Genomic DNA, 14,662 nt, shown 5'->3' with positions numbered 1-14,662 from the left:
TTACATCACGAAAACCTAGCATGTGAACAGGGGTGTGTAGACTTATTTCCACTGTATCATGGTGTAGATGGGAAGAGAAATGGAGTAGGAGTTATCTTGAAGGAGTTTGTTAAGAATGTCCTGGAGCTAAAAAGAGTGTCAGATACAGTGCTGAGTCTGAAGTTAGAAATCAAAGCTGTGATGTTCAATGTTGTTAGTGGGTATGCTCCACAGGTGGAATGTGAGATGGGGGAGAAGGAGAAATTCTGGTTGGACTTTGATGAAGTGATGTAGAGCATACCTAGAAGTGAGAGAGCTGTCATTGGTGCAGGCTTTAATGGACATATTGGTGCAGGAAACAGAAGTGATGGGGAGGTTTAGTATCCAGGAGAGGAATGCAGAAGGACAGATGGTATTTGAATTTTCAAAAAGGATGGAAACGGCTATGGTAAATACTTTCATCCAGAAGAGGCAGGAACATAGCACGACCTATAAGAGTGAGGGTAGGAGCACACAGTGTACATCTTGTGTAGACGGTGTAATCTGAAGGAGATCAGTGACTGCAAAGTAGTGGTGGCGACAGTGTACCCAAACAGCATAGGATGGTGGTGTGTAGAATGACTGGTGGTGAGGAAAATGAAGAGGGCAAAGGCAGAGCAGAGGACGAAATGGTGGAAGATGACAGGAGTGTTGAGTGACTTTCAGGAAGGAGTTCATCCCTTTTCTCAGTACTATACTCTTGGCGTTCCTCTTCTCTCTTCATACAAACACACTTTCTTCCTCTCCTTCTGTTTTAGTATTTCTATATATTATATGTAATGTTCGCGACCCACAACAGTGGATGAAGCGGTTGTGAATATGAATGAATGAATATTATGTTATGTGCGCTTATAAAAAATAATGAACTGGACAAATCATGCCACAATAATAATTAGTTACATGAAGAAATGTAACACCTCTTCATTTCAGTTAATATAAAATGTATCAATTATGATCACTGCCATTAATGACCATTTTGCAGTTTTGATTGGTTAAAAATGTTAATCAGGAGATCAGTTTAGTTAAATTATATACCGTAATTAATGACTCAATTTTCTTTTTTTTAAACTCAATTACATTTATCGTCCACTGGAGTGTGTGGCTGATGGATCACAAAAATAATCAGTGAAAATACTTTAATATCCCGATAGAGATGATTTTGTCTACCTGAAAAAAAACAACAAAAACTCCCAAACCTTCAATGTTGTCTGAAGGAGAAACTAACTTAAAGGCTGATAAATGATAAACTGTACGTGTCCATGATCTGGAGTCAGTTCCAAAGGTTGTCAAGTGCTTCAGGTTAGAGGTTCGAATTCTTTCCGATCCAATGCCGGATCAGCTGGTGGGCGATTGTCTGTCTGGGAGGGACACTGAAAGCTGGGTGGGGTCCTTTCAGCAATGACTCAATCACCTGAATGAATGAATCAAAAAAAGCATAACACTGAGTCCATGGATGTGTTTAAGGACTGTGTTTGAAGACTGCATATGGTCAAACATCCTTCATCAGATTTATCAAGTAGCAGTGAAATTAAATTTTTTCTAATCATGATGCATTTAGAATACTACAAAAGAAATGATTAATACTATATTTGTTAATACTTTAATATTTATATAACAAAATATTTGTCAAACATGTAGGAGTAGTAGTAGTATATTTGTATCATTATGTCATCTAGTGCTGTAAGTCCTAATAGCAGAAATACAGTAGTACATGTCTGACGCTCATACCTGTTGCCGTGAGAACCATCGAGCTTCCTCAATCTCAGTCTCATCCACTTTGATGTCGGTTGATATAGCGATAGTGAGGCAGCCAATCATGAGGCTGGACGGCATTGGCCAGGGCTGACAGGAGATGTACTGAACCGGTCCAACTTTAACACTACTCTCCTCCTCCACTTCCCTCCTCACTGCATCCTCGATCGACTCCCCTGAAGGGACATGACCAGCAAAGATTTTCTTTATAGACATACTGCAGGGAGCTAAATACGTGTACACAGTCACAGGAGAAAAACTATTTCTCTGAAGTTTGACTAATTCAGGCTTCAGACTTAAATTCATGTGACTGAAGTCAATGTGTTACAATTACCAGGCTCTATGAATCCAGCCAGACAGGAAAACATGCCCGCAGGAAAGACTTTCTTCCTTCCCAATAAACACTGGTTTCCATCCGGGTGAATCACCAGCATGATCACCACTGGGTCTGAAAACAGGCACGAGACAGAAGACCTCCATGTATGAATTCAAAGCCTTCGCTCCTTTACTAAAGCAAACACAGAACATCTTTACAACAACACCCTGCAAGCATTTACACATATTCTTCACAGGCCTCTTTAGAATAAGTATTGAGCGCCAGTTATGCCATTAACTTGTTGACTCACCAGCCAAATGGACCGGTAGATCAAAAAATCCATCAACCAACCATACATATTCTTCACAGGCCAAAATACTGTATTTCTTAAACCAACATATAATCAAGGGGTGACTTAACTCGTGTATATGTTTTTTTAATTTTATTTTATTTTAATGTTGTCAGGTTGTCCCTCTGTAGGAGCTAAATGATATGTAGGAACCATGTTTTGAGTTAGATTTCTGCCCGGAAGATTTAACTGATGCTAACACTGAACTCTGAATGTTTTGCTATTTGATGTTAACTATCCATCCACCTTCAAGCGCTTATCTGGGGCCGGATCGCGGGGGCAACAGTCTCAGGAGGGATGCCCATACTTCCCTCTCCCCAGACACATCTTCCAGCTCCACCAGGGGGATCCCAAGGCGTTCCCAGGCCAGACTAGAGACATAGTCCCTCCAGTGTGTCCTAGGTCTTCCTCGAGGTCTCCTCCTGGTAGTACATGCCTAGAACACCTCCCCAGAGAAGCGTCCAGGAGGCATCCAGAACAGATGCACAAGCCACAGCAGCTGGCTCCTCTCGAGGTGGAAGAGCACTGACTCGACTCAAAGCTCCTCTTTGGTGACTGAGCTCCTCACCCTATCTCTAAGGGTGTGCCTAGCCACTCAATGGAAGAAACTCATTTCAGCCGCTTGTATTCGGGATCTTGTCCTTTCGGTCATGACCCAAAGCTCATGGCCATAGATGAGAGTAGGAACGTAGATTTGCCGGTAAATCAAGAGCTTCGTCTTGCGACTCAGTTCTTTCTTCACCAGGACAGACCTATACAGCGACTGCATCACTGCGGAAGCTGCATCGAACTGTCTGTCAATCTCACATTCCATCCTTCCCTCACTCATGAACAAGACCCCAAGATACTCAAACTCCTCCACTTAGGGCAAAGACTCTCCACGAACCTGAAGAGGGCACACCACCGTTTTCCTGTAGAGTATTATGGCCTTGGATTTAGAGGTGCTGATCCTCATCCCACTCGCGTCACATTCAGCTGCAAACCATCCCAGTGTACTCTGAAAGTCCAGATTTAATGAGGCCAATGGGACAACATGTCTGCAAATAGCAGCGATTAAATCCTTTGGTCCCCAAAACCGACTCACTCCGGATCCTGACTGCGCCTAGAAATTCTGTCCATAGAGATTACGAACAGAACCAGTGATAAAGGGCAGCCCTGCCAAAGTCCAACATGTACCTGGAACAGGTCTGCCGGCAATGTGAACCAAGCTCTGGTTCAGTCATACAAGGATGAGACAGCCCTTGGCAAAGGGCCCCGAGCCTCATACGAAGCACACCCCACAATAGAGGTAAGATCTTAAGCCTGAGCCAAAGTCCAAGCCTGACCCGATCCGAAATTTGGGTCAGCTCAGTTCCCTCTGTGTGTCAGCTTTATCTTCTCCTGTCACTTTACCTTTCCGATTGTACGCACAGAAAGTAGAGGTGAGATCTTCAGCCCAAATCCAAGCCTGACACGGCCCGAAATTCGGGCCGGGTCGGGCCCAAATTTCACTCAAAATGTCAATAATTACGTTCGGGTTGGGTCGGGCTTTAATACCCTCAGGCTCGGGCCGGGTTGGGCTTTAATACCCGCGGGCTTGGGTCAGGCTGGAATTTTTTAGGCCCGATCTTACCTCTACCCCACAAGATACCACGAGGGACACAATCAAATGCCTTCTCCAGATCCACTAAACACATGTGGGCTGGTTGGGCAAACTCCTATGAACCCTGGAGCACTCAATGGAGAGTGTAGAGCTAGTCCCAGTGTTCAGCAACCGGGACGAAAAAAATGACATTGTTCCTCCTGAATTGGCTGTGCACCGCTTTACCTCCTAAGGCACCGAATGGTTTGCCAGAATTTCTTCGAGGCTGACTGATAGTCCTCCTCAATGGCCTCCCCAAACTCTTCCCAGACCTGAGTTTTTGCCTTTGCGACTACTCGGGCTGCAGTACGCCTGGCCTGTCTGTACCTGCCAGCTGCTTCCAGAGTACAACAATTTAACAAGATTTGAGAGGACTCCATCATCAGCTTAACGGCATCCCTTACTTCCGGTATCCACCATCGGGTTCAGGGGTTACCGCCAAGAAAGGCAAAAGAGACCTTGTGACCACAGCTCCAAGCAGCCGCTTCGACAATGGAGGTGGAGAACATGATCCACTTTGACTCAATGTCCCCAGCCTCCTATAGGATCTGAGAGAAGCTCTCCCAGAGGTGGGACTTGAACACCTCACTGACAGAGGGTTCTGCCAGACGTTCCCAACAGACTCTCTAAATACATTTGGACCTGCCAACTCTGTCTGGTCCCCAACTCTGCCAGCGGATCCAGCTCACCACCAGGTGGTGATTGGCTGACAGCTCTGCCCCTCTCTTCACCCGAGTTACCAAGACACATGGTTGGAGGTCTAATGATACAACAACAAAGTCGATCATTGACCTCTGTCGAAGGGTGTCCTGGTGCCATTGGCACTTATGGACATCCCTATGGTTGAACAACGTGTTCATTATGGACAACCTGCACAGGATTCCAATAACAGAACACCACTCGTGTTCAGATCGGGGAGGCCGTTCATCCCAATCACCCTTTTCCAGGTCTCACTGTGATTGCCCATGTGAGAGTTGAGGCCCCCAAGAAGAAGAATGGGGTCCCCAGTCGCAGCACTATTTAGTACCCTCCCAGGAACTCGAAGAAGACCGGGTATTCTGCACTGTTATTTGGCCCGTAGGCCGAAACACAAGTGAGACACCTGTCTCCAACCCAAAGGCGCAGGGATGCGACCCTCTCATTTATCGGGGTGAACTCCAACATATGACGACTGAGCTGTGGGGCTATAAGCAAACCCACACCAGCCCTCCGCCTCTCACCTTGGGCAACACCAGAAAAGTGGATAGTCCAGCCCCTCTCAAGGGTTTGGGTTACAGAGCCCAAGCTGTGAGTGAAGGTGAGTCTGACTATATCTAGTCGGTATCTCTGAACCTCTCTCACAACCTCTGGCTCCTTTTCCCTCCAGTGAGGTGACATTTCATGTCCGTAGAACCAGACTCTTTGTCTGGGGATTGGGTCGTTGAGCCCCACGCTGACGGCTGCCACCCAATCCACACTGCGCCTGTCCCCTACGGTTTCCTCGGCGGGTGGAGAGACCACAGGAGGTTGGGCCCACGTCGTACTTTCGGGCTATGCCCGGCCACCAGGAGCTCGCATACCAGCCCCAACCCCAGGCCTGGCTCCAGCATGGGGCCCTGGTTGCGCCATACCATTGACATCATGGTCCTTGATTTTTTTTTTTTGCCATGGGGTTTTGCTACTGCTCTAGGTCTGGCTCGTCACCCAGGACCTGTTTGCCAAGGGAGACCATAGCAGGAGCATAAAGCCCCTAACAACGTAGTTCCTGGGATCATTCGGACACTCAAATGTTAACTTTTGGTCGAGTTAACAGAACTTTAATGGAAATAAAACAGAGCAATCAAGCATGAAGTGTCGTGTCAGACTTTTGATACAAGGAAGTGCATCAGCGCGTCATTCAAGTAAGCGCAGAGGAATATCTCTGTGGCTCAAAGCTTGGTTTAGCCTCCACATCCCTGAGGACAAAATTCATTCAGCAGAGATAGAAATTAAGAAGTACTACAGTACAGTATTCTATTTACAGTCAAACCTCGGTTTTCGAACGCTTCTGTTCTCGACCAAATCGGTTTTCGACCACAAAATCCGAGAATTTTATGTCCCTGAACTCCACCAAAATTCGGCTCTCGACCAAAACGAAAGAAGCTGAGCGTACCTGAACACAACTCACTCGGGAGCCGAGCGAACTGCCCAGGATGCTTCCTCCGTAGCGCATTCGTGTTCAAAGTACAATAGGATATCTTTTATTAAAATAAAATACAGTGTCTATTTCTACCCTTTTTTATTTATGGTAAACAGTATACAGTGCAGTTTATGGTGTAAACCGAAAGAAGCCGAGCGTACCTGAACGCGACTCACTTGGGAGCTGAGCGAACTGCCCAGGATGCTTCCTCTGTAGCGCATTCGTGTTCAAAGTTCGATAGGATATCTTTTATTAAAATAAAACTGTCTATTTCTACTCTTTTTTATTTATGGTAAACAGTATACAGTGCAGTTTATGGTGTAAAATAGTTTAAAAAAACAAAAAGTTGTTTTTTAGACTTGGAACGGATTAAAATTATTTACATTATTATAATGGGAAAAATAGTTTTAGATTTCAAACAACTCGCTTTTCGAACAGCCTTCTGGAACGGATTATGTTCGAAAACCGAGGGTTGACTGTATTTAGGTGTTGCTTTTATGTACTGTTATGGTTTCTGGTAAGTCTTAGGGAATAGAACTTTTGTATTATTAGTAATGACATTTAAATAACCTCAAATGGCGATTATAGATTATAATGAAAATAAAAACATAAGAACAATTCAACTTACGAACGGGCCTCTCAGAACCAATGACCAATGTTTGTATGTTGAGGACTACCTATACTCATCCAGAGCATATTTTTGAGGTGTCAGAGGAGAATCGTACCAACTCGTGGGTAGCAGGTGTTGTGGACCCCAATCAGGCTCCGGCAGTCCTGATTCACACAGCTCCTTTTGTGTCCTCCCTCCATGATCGTGGTTTTGCTCCCGCATGTTGGACAGAAGCTGTAGCGGCTGTGCCAAGCCAGCAATGACCGAGCCTGAGCCACAACACCTGGAGCATGAAGAAAAGTTCATTAAACAAAATCTAAACACAAATAGCAATGGCATAACATCACCTGTATTCATCCCGTCAAAGGAAGATCTGAGTAGAAAAGCAAAAGCTACTACATCTTCCTCACCAGCCTCTTCCTCACTGAAGTTCAGCAGATCTCTGTGGGGCGACTTTGGGAAGGAGCAGTTCTTCTCTCTGACACGTTTAAGAAGCTCAGCAGCTTCTTCATCTGTGCCGATTGCAAACCAAGAAGGAGGTTCACAGACATCCTCCTTTTTCTGATGGGAGGCAGATGAGGATGAGGGAGAAGAAGAGTAGGGTTTTTTCCTCTTGTTCACTCCTAGGAAGATGAGTACAGTTGCAGGTTTCTTCAGGATGTCTTTAACCACCTCATATCTGAACCGACACAGCTTTGTCTCCTGTCAGAAAATCACAACCATCAACTTTTTCTTTTCTGACTGAAGAATTATTTGGTTTGTGTTTGAAGCTCTTTTGTAACATTTGATAAAATAAAATCTTTAATGAAAATATTGAATGAAACTCAATCAATTATACCTTTTAATACCATGACATATATCAAAAGAGGTGATTTTCACACATGTATCTACCTCCATGCTTCAGTTATTGGAATGTGCGCATTAACAATGCAAATTCAAAGCATCATGTGAGGCTTTAGGTTCTGAAACCCCAGTTTAATGACAGTGACACAGGCCTCTGGGAGTTTTACAACTTCATTGTGTATATAACTTCATTGTTTCAGCAACATACCAATGCATCGTTGTCCTTTTGGGTGGTGCTGACCATGGGTTCAAGTTTGGAGAACAGGATGTAGACCGTCTCTGGATTGCTCTGTTGGACCTCCAACCACTTGCTGTCCATCCTTTTTTCACTCCAACGGTTCAGCATCTCTCTGTTGAAGTAGTTCTCCTGCTGGCTAAGGTCGGAGCCAGTCAGTATGCGATGGCAGCAATCGTCTGTCTGGCTCAGTAGGTTGCAAATATGTCTGTGGCCCCAGAACTTGGCAATATCGTAGGCCGTCTGCGATGAGCTGTTCACTGAGAACTTGTCACAGCTTGGAGATTAAAAACCGAGGACATTAGAGAAGAAACAGATTTTTTGCAGGAATGCAAGGCTACTGACTGCTGTTTAATTACAAACATTTTGTAAAATAGTCAGTGAATACTTAGATATTACGCCTGATTTATTTAAATGAAAAAGCGAGTGGTTTAATTAATACAGCCATGTCATTACGATACAAAAATTATACTGTCATGATGTTTATTATGTAGAGGCTTATAAATGTTTTCTCACCTCTTGCTGTGAAATAAGTATTGCCATTTTAAATGCATATTCCACATGAAAAATGTATTGATTTGAGTATTTTAATCACTTTTACATATATAACTCTTTGCACTGTATTGTTTCATCCATGCTTCCTGTACCCTTGTGACAGCAGCATCTCCACCACTGGGAAGTGTCCATTTCGTGCGGCGAGCATCAGTGCAGTCCAGCTTCTGTATCCCTTCTGGTTAATAAGTGAGGGGACACGGGATAGCAGCGTGGAAACGTTTGTCAGATCTCCTGTGGCTGCAGCATCCAAGAACCTTTCCACCATCTCCTCATTCATGGTCAGCCGGAGGCTCGTCATTCTGGCTGCCTGATGAAAAAAAAAAGAAAAAATCACAAATTTGGGATCAGGCTTTAAAAATAAAAGATGATTTTGGAGGATGATTTAATGACGTTGAGACCTCAGTGTGTGCCCAAACAAAGAGAGGCCTACATGATAATCTTGAAGCCTCACTTCAGTCCTCTGTGAAAGGATGATTAGCAGAGCTTTTGTGGTCTCCACACCTTTTAAGCAGCATAACTCTGCAGCTCGTGTCCCTCATATAATAATAACTCACAGGTTTCGGCCCAGCCTGATGCATTTATTGAGTTCTAATCATGCATTCTCCTCTCTCAAACAACCTCTACATGGAATTTTACACACTCATCCATTCACTCATCCATTAGGTGGTGAAGCAGATTATCATCTGCACCAGTAATTTTATAAAGGTTTTGTGTGTCATAGAGACAATTAGAAGACTTTTGGATATCATGAGTGATACCAATAATGCTTCAACAACAATTATGTCATGCCATCTCAACAAAATCCATCACTCATCAAATTCTGATCTGGACCCAAGTAATACTCTGGATCTGGTGAATCAGAGAGCATAAATTTATACAGTTCACAGAAAAATTACCAAGTGTAAGATAACAAAATACAGATCAGATGCAAATGAAACTGCTGATTCAGCTTGTTGCAAAACTGGACAGATCTTCAGGTGACTGAGCGACATCCTGAAGAAAACCACTATTGGTGACAAAGTTTTCTTGAATCGCTTAATTTCTATAAAAAAACTTAGACCACAGTGATTAATAAGTCTAGGGTTAAGTTTACACGATCATATCACGAAGATCACACTATTATGAAGCTCACACTAAGGTGTACAAAACTGTGGTGAGACCAGCGATGTTGTTTGGTCTACAAATAGTGTCACTTAGGAAAGGACACGAGACAGAGCTGGAAGTAACAGAGATGAAGATTCTGAGGTTGTGACCAGGATTGATAGGATCAGGAATGAGTACCGGTACATCAGAGGGAGAGCACATATTAGAGGTTTTGGAGATAAAGTCAGAGAGGCCAGACTGAGATTGTTTGGGCATGTCCAGAGGAGAGATAGTGAATATATTGGTAGAAGGATACTGAGTTTTGAACTGCCAGGCAGGAGGCCTAGAGTAAGACCAAAGACGTTTATGGATGTAGTGAAAGAGGACATAAAGGTAGTTGGTTTGAGAGAAGATGCAAAGGACAGGATTAGATGGAAACAACTGATTCGCTGTGGAAACCCCTGAAGGGAAAAGCTGAAAGGAGATTTGTTTTAGAGTTTTGCAAAAACACTTTAATCACATTCAAACATTTTGCAGCCGCACTAATGTAGCCGCAAGAGGACACAAGCCAGTGTCTTATTGTGCCAGTCCCAAACCCGGATAAATACAGAGGGTTGCGTCAGGAAGGGCATCCGGCGTAAAACTTTTGCCAAATCAAAGATGCGAATCAAACCTATGACTTCCATACCGGATCGGTCGAGGCCCGGGTTAACAACGACCGCCATCGGCACTGTTGACCTACAGGGCGCCGGTGGAAATTGGATTACTGTTGGTCGAAGAAGGAGAGGAGGAAAGTGCGTTTGCTCGAAGAACGAGAAGAGGAACACCAAGAGTATAGGACTAAGAGTAAGGACGCTGAATGTTGGAACTATGACAGGAAAAGGTAGAGAGTTGGTTGACATGATGCAGAGGAGGAAGGTAGACATACTGTGTGTACAGGAGACCAGGTGGAAAGGTAGCAAGGCTAGAAGTTTAGGAGCAGGGTTCAAGTTGTTCTATCATGGTATAGATGGGAAGAGAAATGGAGTAGGAGTTATCTTGAAGGAGGAGTTTGTTAGGAATGTCCTGGAGGTAAAAAGAGTGTCGGATAGAGTGATGAGTCTGAAGCTAGAAATAGAAGGTGTGATGTTCAATGTTGTTAGTGGGTATGCTCCACAGGTAGGATGTGAGCTGGAGGAGAAGGAGAAATTCTCGTCGGACTTTGATGAAGTGATGCAGAGCATGCCTAGAAGTGAGAGAGTTGTCATTGGAGCAGACTTCAATGGACATGTTGGTGCAGGAAACAGAGGTGATGAGGATGTGATGGGCAGGTTTGGTATCCAGGAGAGGAACGCAGAAGGACAGATGGTAGTTGACTTTGCAAAAAGGATGGAAATGGCTGTAGTGAATACTTTCTTCCAGAAGAGGCAGGAACATAGAGTGGCGGTAGGAGCACAGAGGTAGACTACATCTTGTGTAGACGGTGTAACCTGAAAGAGATCAGTGACTGCAAAGTAGTGGTAGGTGAGTGTAGCCAAACAGCATAGGATGGTGGTGTGTAGGATGACTCTCGTGGTGAGGGAGATCAAGAGGGCAAAGGCAGAGTAGAAGACGAAATGGTGGAAGCTGAAAAAGGAAGAGTGTTGCATGACTTTCAGGAAGGAGTTAAGACAGGCTCTGGGTGGTCAGGAGGTGCTTCCAGATGACTGGACAACTACAGCTAATGTGATCAGGGAGACAGGTAAGCGAGTACTTGGTGTGTCATCTGGAAGGAAAGTAGATAAGGAGACTTGGTGGTGGAATGAGGAGGTACAGGAGTGTATACAGAGAAAGAGGTTAGCCAAGAGGAAGTGGGACACTGAGAGGACTGAGGAGAGTAGACAGGAGTACAGGGAGATGCAGCGTACGGTGAAGGTGGAGGTAGCAAAGGCCAAACAAGAAGCTTATGATGACTTGGATGCTAGGTTGGACAGTAAGGAGGGAGAGACTGATCTATACTGGTTGGCAAGACATAGAGATAGAAATGGGAAGGACGTGCAGCAGGTTAGGGTGATTAAGGATAGGGATGGAAGTCTATTGACAGGTGCCAGTAGTGTGATGGGAAGATGGAAAGAGTACTTTGAAGAGTTGATGAATGTGGAAAATGAGAGAGAACAAAGACTAGAAGAGGTGACTGTTGTGGACCAGGATGTAGCAAAGATTAGTCAGGATGAAGTGAGGAGGGCATTGAAGAGGATGAAGAGTGGAAAGGCAGTCGGTCCTGATGATATACCTGTAGAGGTATGGAAGTATCTAGGAGAGGTGGCAGTACAGTTTCTGACTGATTTGTTCAACAGGACCTTAGATAGTGAGAAGATGCCTGAGGAATGAAGTAGAGGTCTGTTGGTGCCCATTTTTAAGAACAAGGGAGATGTGCAGAGTTATGGCAGCTACAGAGGAATAAAGCTGATGAGCCATACAATGAAGTTATGGGAGAGAGTAGTGGAAGCTAGACTAAGGGCAGAAGTGAACATTTGTGAGCAGCAGTATGGTTTCATGCCAAAAAAGAGTACTACAGATGCAGTATTTGCTTTGAGGATGTTGATAGAGAAGTACAGAGAAGGCCAGAGGGAGCTGCATTGTGTTTTTGTAGATCTGGAGAAAGCTTATGACAGGGTGCCCAGAGAGGAACTGTGGTATTGTATGAGGAATTCTGGAGTGGCAGAGAAGTATGTTAGAGCAGTGCAGGACATGTATGAGGACTGTAAGACAGTGGTGAGGTGTGCTGTAGGTGTGACAGAGGAGTTCAAGGTGGAGGTGGGACTGCATCAGGGATCAGCTCTGAGCCCCTTCTTGTTTGCTATGGTGATGGACAGGCTGACAGACGAGGTTAGACAGGAATCTCCATGGACTATGATGTTTGCAGATGACATTGTGATCTGTAGTGAGAGCAGGGAACAGGTGGAGGAGAAGCTAGAGAGGTGGAGGTTTGTCCTGGAAAGGAGAGGAATGAAGGTTAGCCGCAGTAAGACAGAGTACATGTGTGTGAATGAGAGGGACCCAAGTGGAAAAGTGAGGTTACAGGGAGAAGAGATCAAGAAGGTGGAGGATTTTAAGTACTTAGGCTCAACAGTCCAGAGCAATGGAGAGTGTGGAAAAGAGGTGGAGAAGCGTGTACAGGCAGGATGGAACGGGTGGAGGAAAGTGTTAGGTGTGATGTGTGATAGAAGAGTTTCAGCTAAAATGAAAGGAAATGTGTACAAAACTGTGGTGAGACCAGCGATGTTGTTTGGTCTAGAGACAGTGTCACTGATGAAAAGACAGGAGACAGAGCTGGAGGTAGCAGAGGTGAAGATGCTGAGGTGACCAGGAAGGATAGGATCAGGAATGAGTACATCAGAGAGACAGCACATGTTAGAGGTTTTGGAGATAAAGTCAGAGAGACCAGACTGAGATGGTTTGGACATGTCCAGAGGAGAGATAGTGAATATATTGGTAGAAGGATACTGAGTTTTGAACTGCCAGGCAGGAGGCCTAGAGGAAGACCAAAGAGGAGGTTTATGGATGTAATGAGGGAAGACATGAAGGTAGTTGGTGTGAGAGAAGAGGATTCAAAGGACAGGACTAGATGGAGGAAATTGATTCGCTGTGGCGACCCCTGAAGGGAAAAGCCGAAAGGAAAAGAAGAAGACATTAGATGAAGCACTATAGTGTTTCAGAAGAAGATGTTTTGCAAAAAAACTTCAATCACATTTAGAATATTTAGAACATTCTACAATTTTTCATTAGATAAAACTTCAAAAACTCTAAACACTCAAACACTAAACACCAATAAACAAAGGGAAATACAATATAAAAATTAGTACATTATAACAGGAAGTTTGCAAAAGTGAGGTGGTCGTCAACTAAAGTGCATAGCTGAAAGGAGAAGAAGATCATGAAGATCGCACTATCACAAAAAAAAGGCTTGAAGGAGAAAATCCATAGTGAAATACGTTTGCTCTGTGTAGTTGTTCCATTACCGTCGACCTGAATGTATTCACGGTAAAGTATTGGAACGTCAAAAGTAACGAAGCTGCGGTATGATTAAAAGGTTAGCTTTCTTTTCTCCAGTGGAGAGGTTGCTAACTTTCTAAGCAAAGGTCACAGTTTTGAGTGAATGGTGACTGTATTCACTGCGATGGTTTTAATACTAATGCCGAGTACAACAATGGGTCTGACAGTCTGAGGGCTGCTGTGTTATTATGTAAGTACTGTATCAGTGTGTAACGTTACCTGCTAGCATTAAAGTAGGACGGCTGTAACGTTACTTTAAAACAAATCCCTATTCCTCTGAACCAGCCTTCAAACTCAAGTCACTAACCTGAAAATAACAACATGTCTAGTGGAATTAAAACGTTGAACAGCTTTATATAAATGAATATTAACGGCTCACCTTGGCCGCTGCTACTTGTAGCTTCTAGTCCGTCGCTGCCCGGGACACGAATTTGTGTGTTGTGAAAGCTGAGCCCGCCCTCCTCTGCCTCTGATTGGCTTATCCTGGACATTACGTGACGATTGAGCCATTACGTGAATATTGAGCCAATCGTCACGCCTAATGACTAAATCTAACCAATCCAATCAACCTAGTACATAAACCTTGCATCCATCCAAAAGAGCAGCCAATTACATGCACAGTTTCCATCTCTGATTACGAAAACTCGTTCGCCATAAATTTCACTTTAGTAGGGGGAGATTTTAATATGGTAATAGATGAATGTTTTTTTTGGGGGGGGTTCTGCGCATGGGCGAGGAGGCTGCAGTTTCCTCTGCTCTGAGCGAGTTTGTTATGCTTAATTTTGCGTTTTTTTCCCTATGTTTCTGTGTATATTATTTTAACATAAATTTAGACAATGTGTATTAATATGCTGGTGTACTCCAGGGAAGGTATGGAAGTGTCTAGGAGAGGTGGCGGTAGAGTTTCTGACTGGGTTGTTCAACAGGATGTAGCCGCAAGAGGACACAAGCCAGTGTCTTATTGTGCCGGTCCCAAGCCCGGATAAATACAGAGGGTTGCGTCAGGAAGGGCATCCGGCGTAAAACTTTTGCCAAATCAAAGATGTGAATCAAACCCATGACTTCCATACCGGATCGGTCGAGGCCCGGGTTAACAACGACCGCCATC

General features: G+C 44.2%; 1 protein-coding gene across 4 annotated transcripts; it reads right to left on the bottom strand.

Moving 5' to 3' along the window:
- Positions 1–1,139: 1,139 nt before the first annotated feature.
- Positions 1,140–14,000, bottom strand: nudt12 (nudix (nucleoside diphosphate linked moiety X)-type motif 12). 4 transcript variants are annotated; one of them, XM_068309876.1, is made up of 9 exons: positions 10,469–10,538; positions 10,229–10,306; positions 8,550–8,764; positions 7,876–8,179; positions 7,235–7,526; positions 6,940–7,107; positions 2,105–2,218; positions 1,747–1,946; positions 1,140–1,429 (listed from the first exon to the last, which is right to left on the bottom strand). In XM_068309876.1, the coding sequence occupies exons 3-9, from the start codon at positions 8,753–8,755 to the stop codon at positions 1,319–1,321; spliced, it is 1,395 nt and encodes a 464-aa protein (XP_068165977.1). In that variant the 5' UTR covers positions 8,756–8,764; positions 10,229–10,306; positions 10,469–10,538; the 3' UTR covers positions 1,140–1,318. The 4 variants fall into 4 exon arrangements, with proteins under 4 accessions (XP_068165977.1, XP_068165974.1, XP_068165978.1 ...); XM_068309873.1 differs by lacking the exons at positions 10,229–10,306; positions 10,469–10,538 and adding an exon at positions 13,934–14,000; XM_068309877.1 differs by lacking the exons at positions 10,229–10,306; positions 10,469–10,538 and adding an exon at positions 13,934–14,000 and having other exon boundaries at positions 7,876–8,041.
- Between the last annotated feature and the right edge of the window lie 662 nt (positions 14,001–14,662).

This window comes from Antennarius striatus, chromosome 3 (genome assembly GCF_040054535.1).
Source record: "Antennarius striatus isolate MH-2024 chromosome 3, ASM4005453v1, whole genome shotgun sequence".
NCBI classification, from domain to species: domain Eukaryota; kingdom Metazoa; phylum Chordata; class Actinopteri; order Lophiiformes; family Antennariidae; genus Antennarius; species Antennarius striatus.
Note: the sequence above shows the minus strand (reverse complement) of the source record. Positions and strands in the feature narration are given on the sequence as shown.

Bases quoted from the DNA above. Each gene is read 5' to 3' on its own strand.
- nudt12 (XM_068309873.1), bottom strand. From the start codon at position 8,755: ATGACGAGCCTCCGGCTGACCATGAATGAGGAGATGGTGGAAAGGTTC. The intron at 8,180-8,549 runs GTACAGGAAGCA...TTAATCTCCAAG, and splicing joins GAGATGCTGCTGTCACAAGG to CTGTGACAAGTTCTCAGTGA. The intron at 7,108-7,234 runs GTGAGGAAGATG...TTCATGCTCCAG, and splicing joins CTTCAGTGAGGAAGAGGCTG to GTGTTGTGGCTCAGGCTCGG.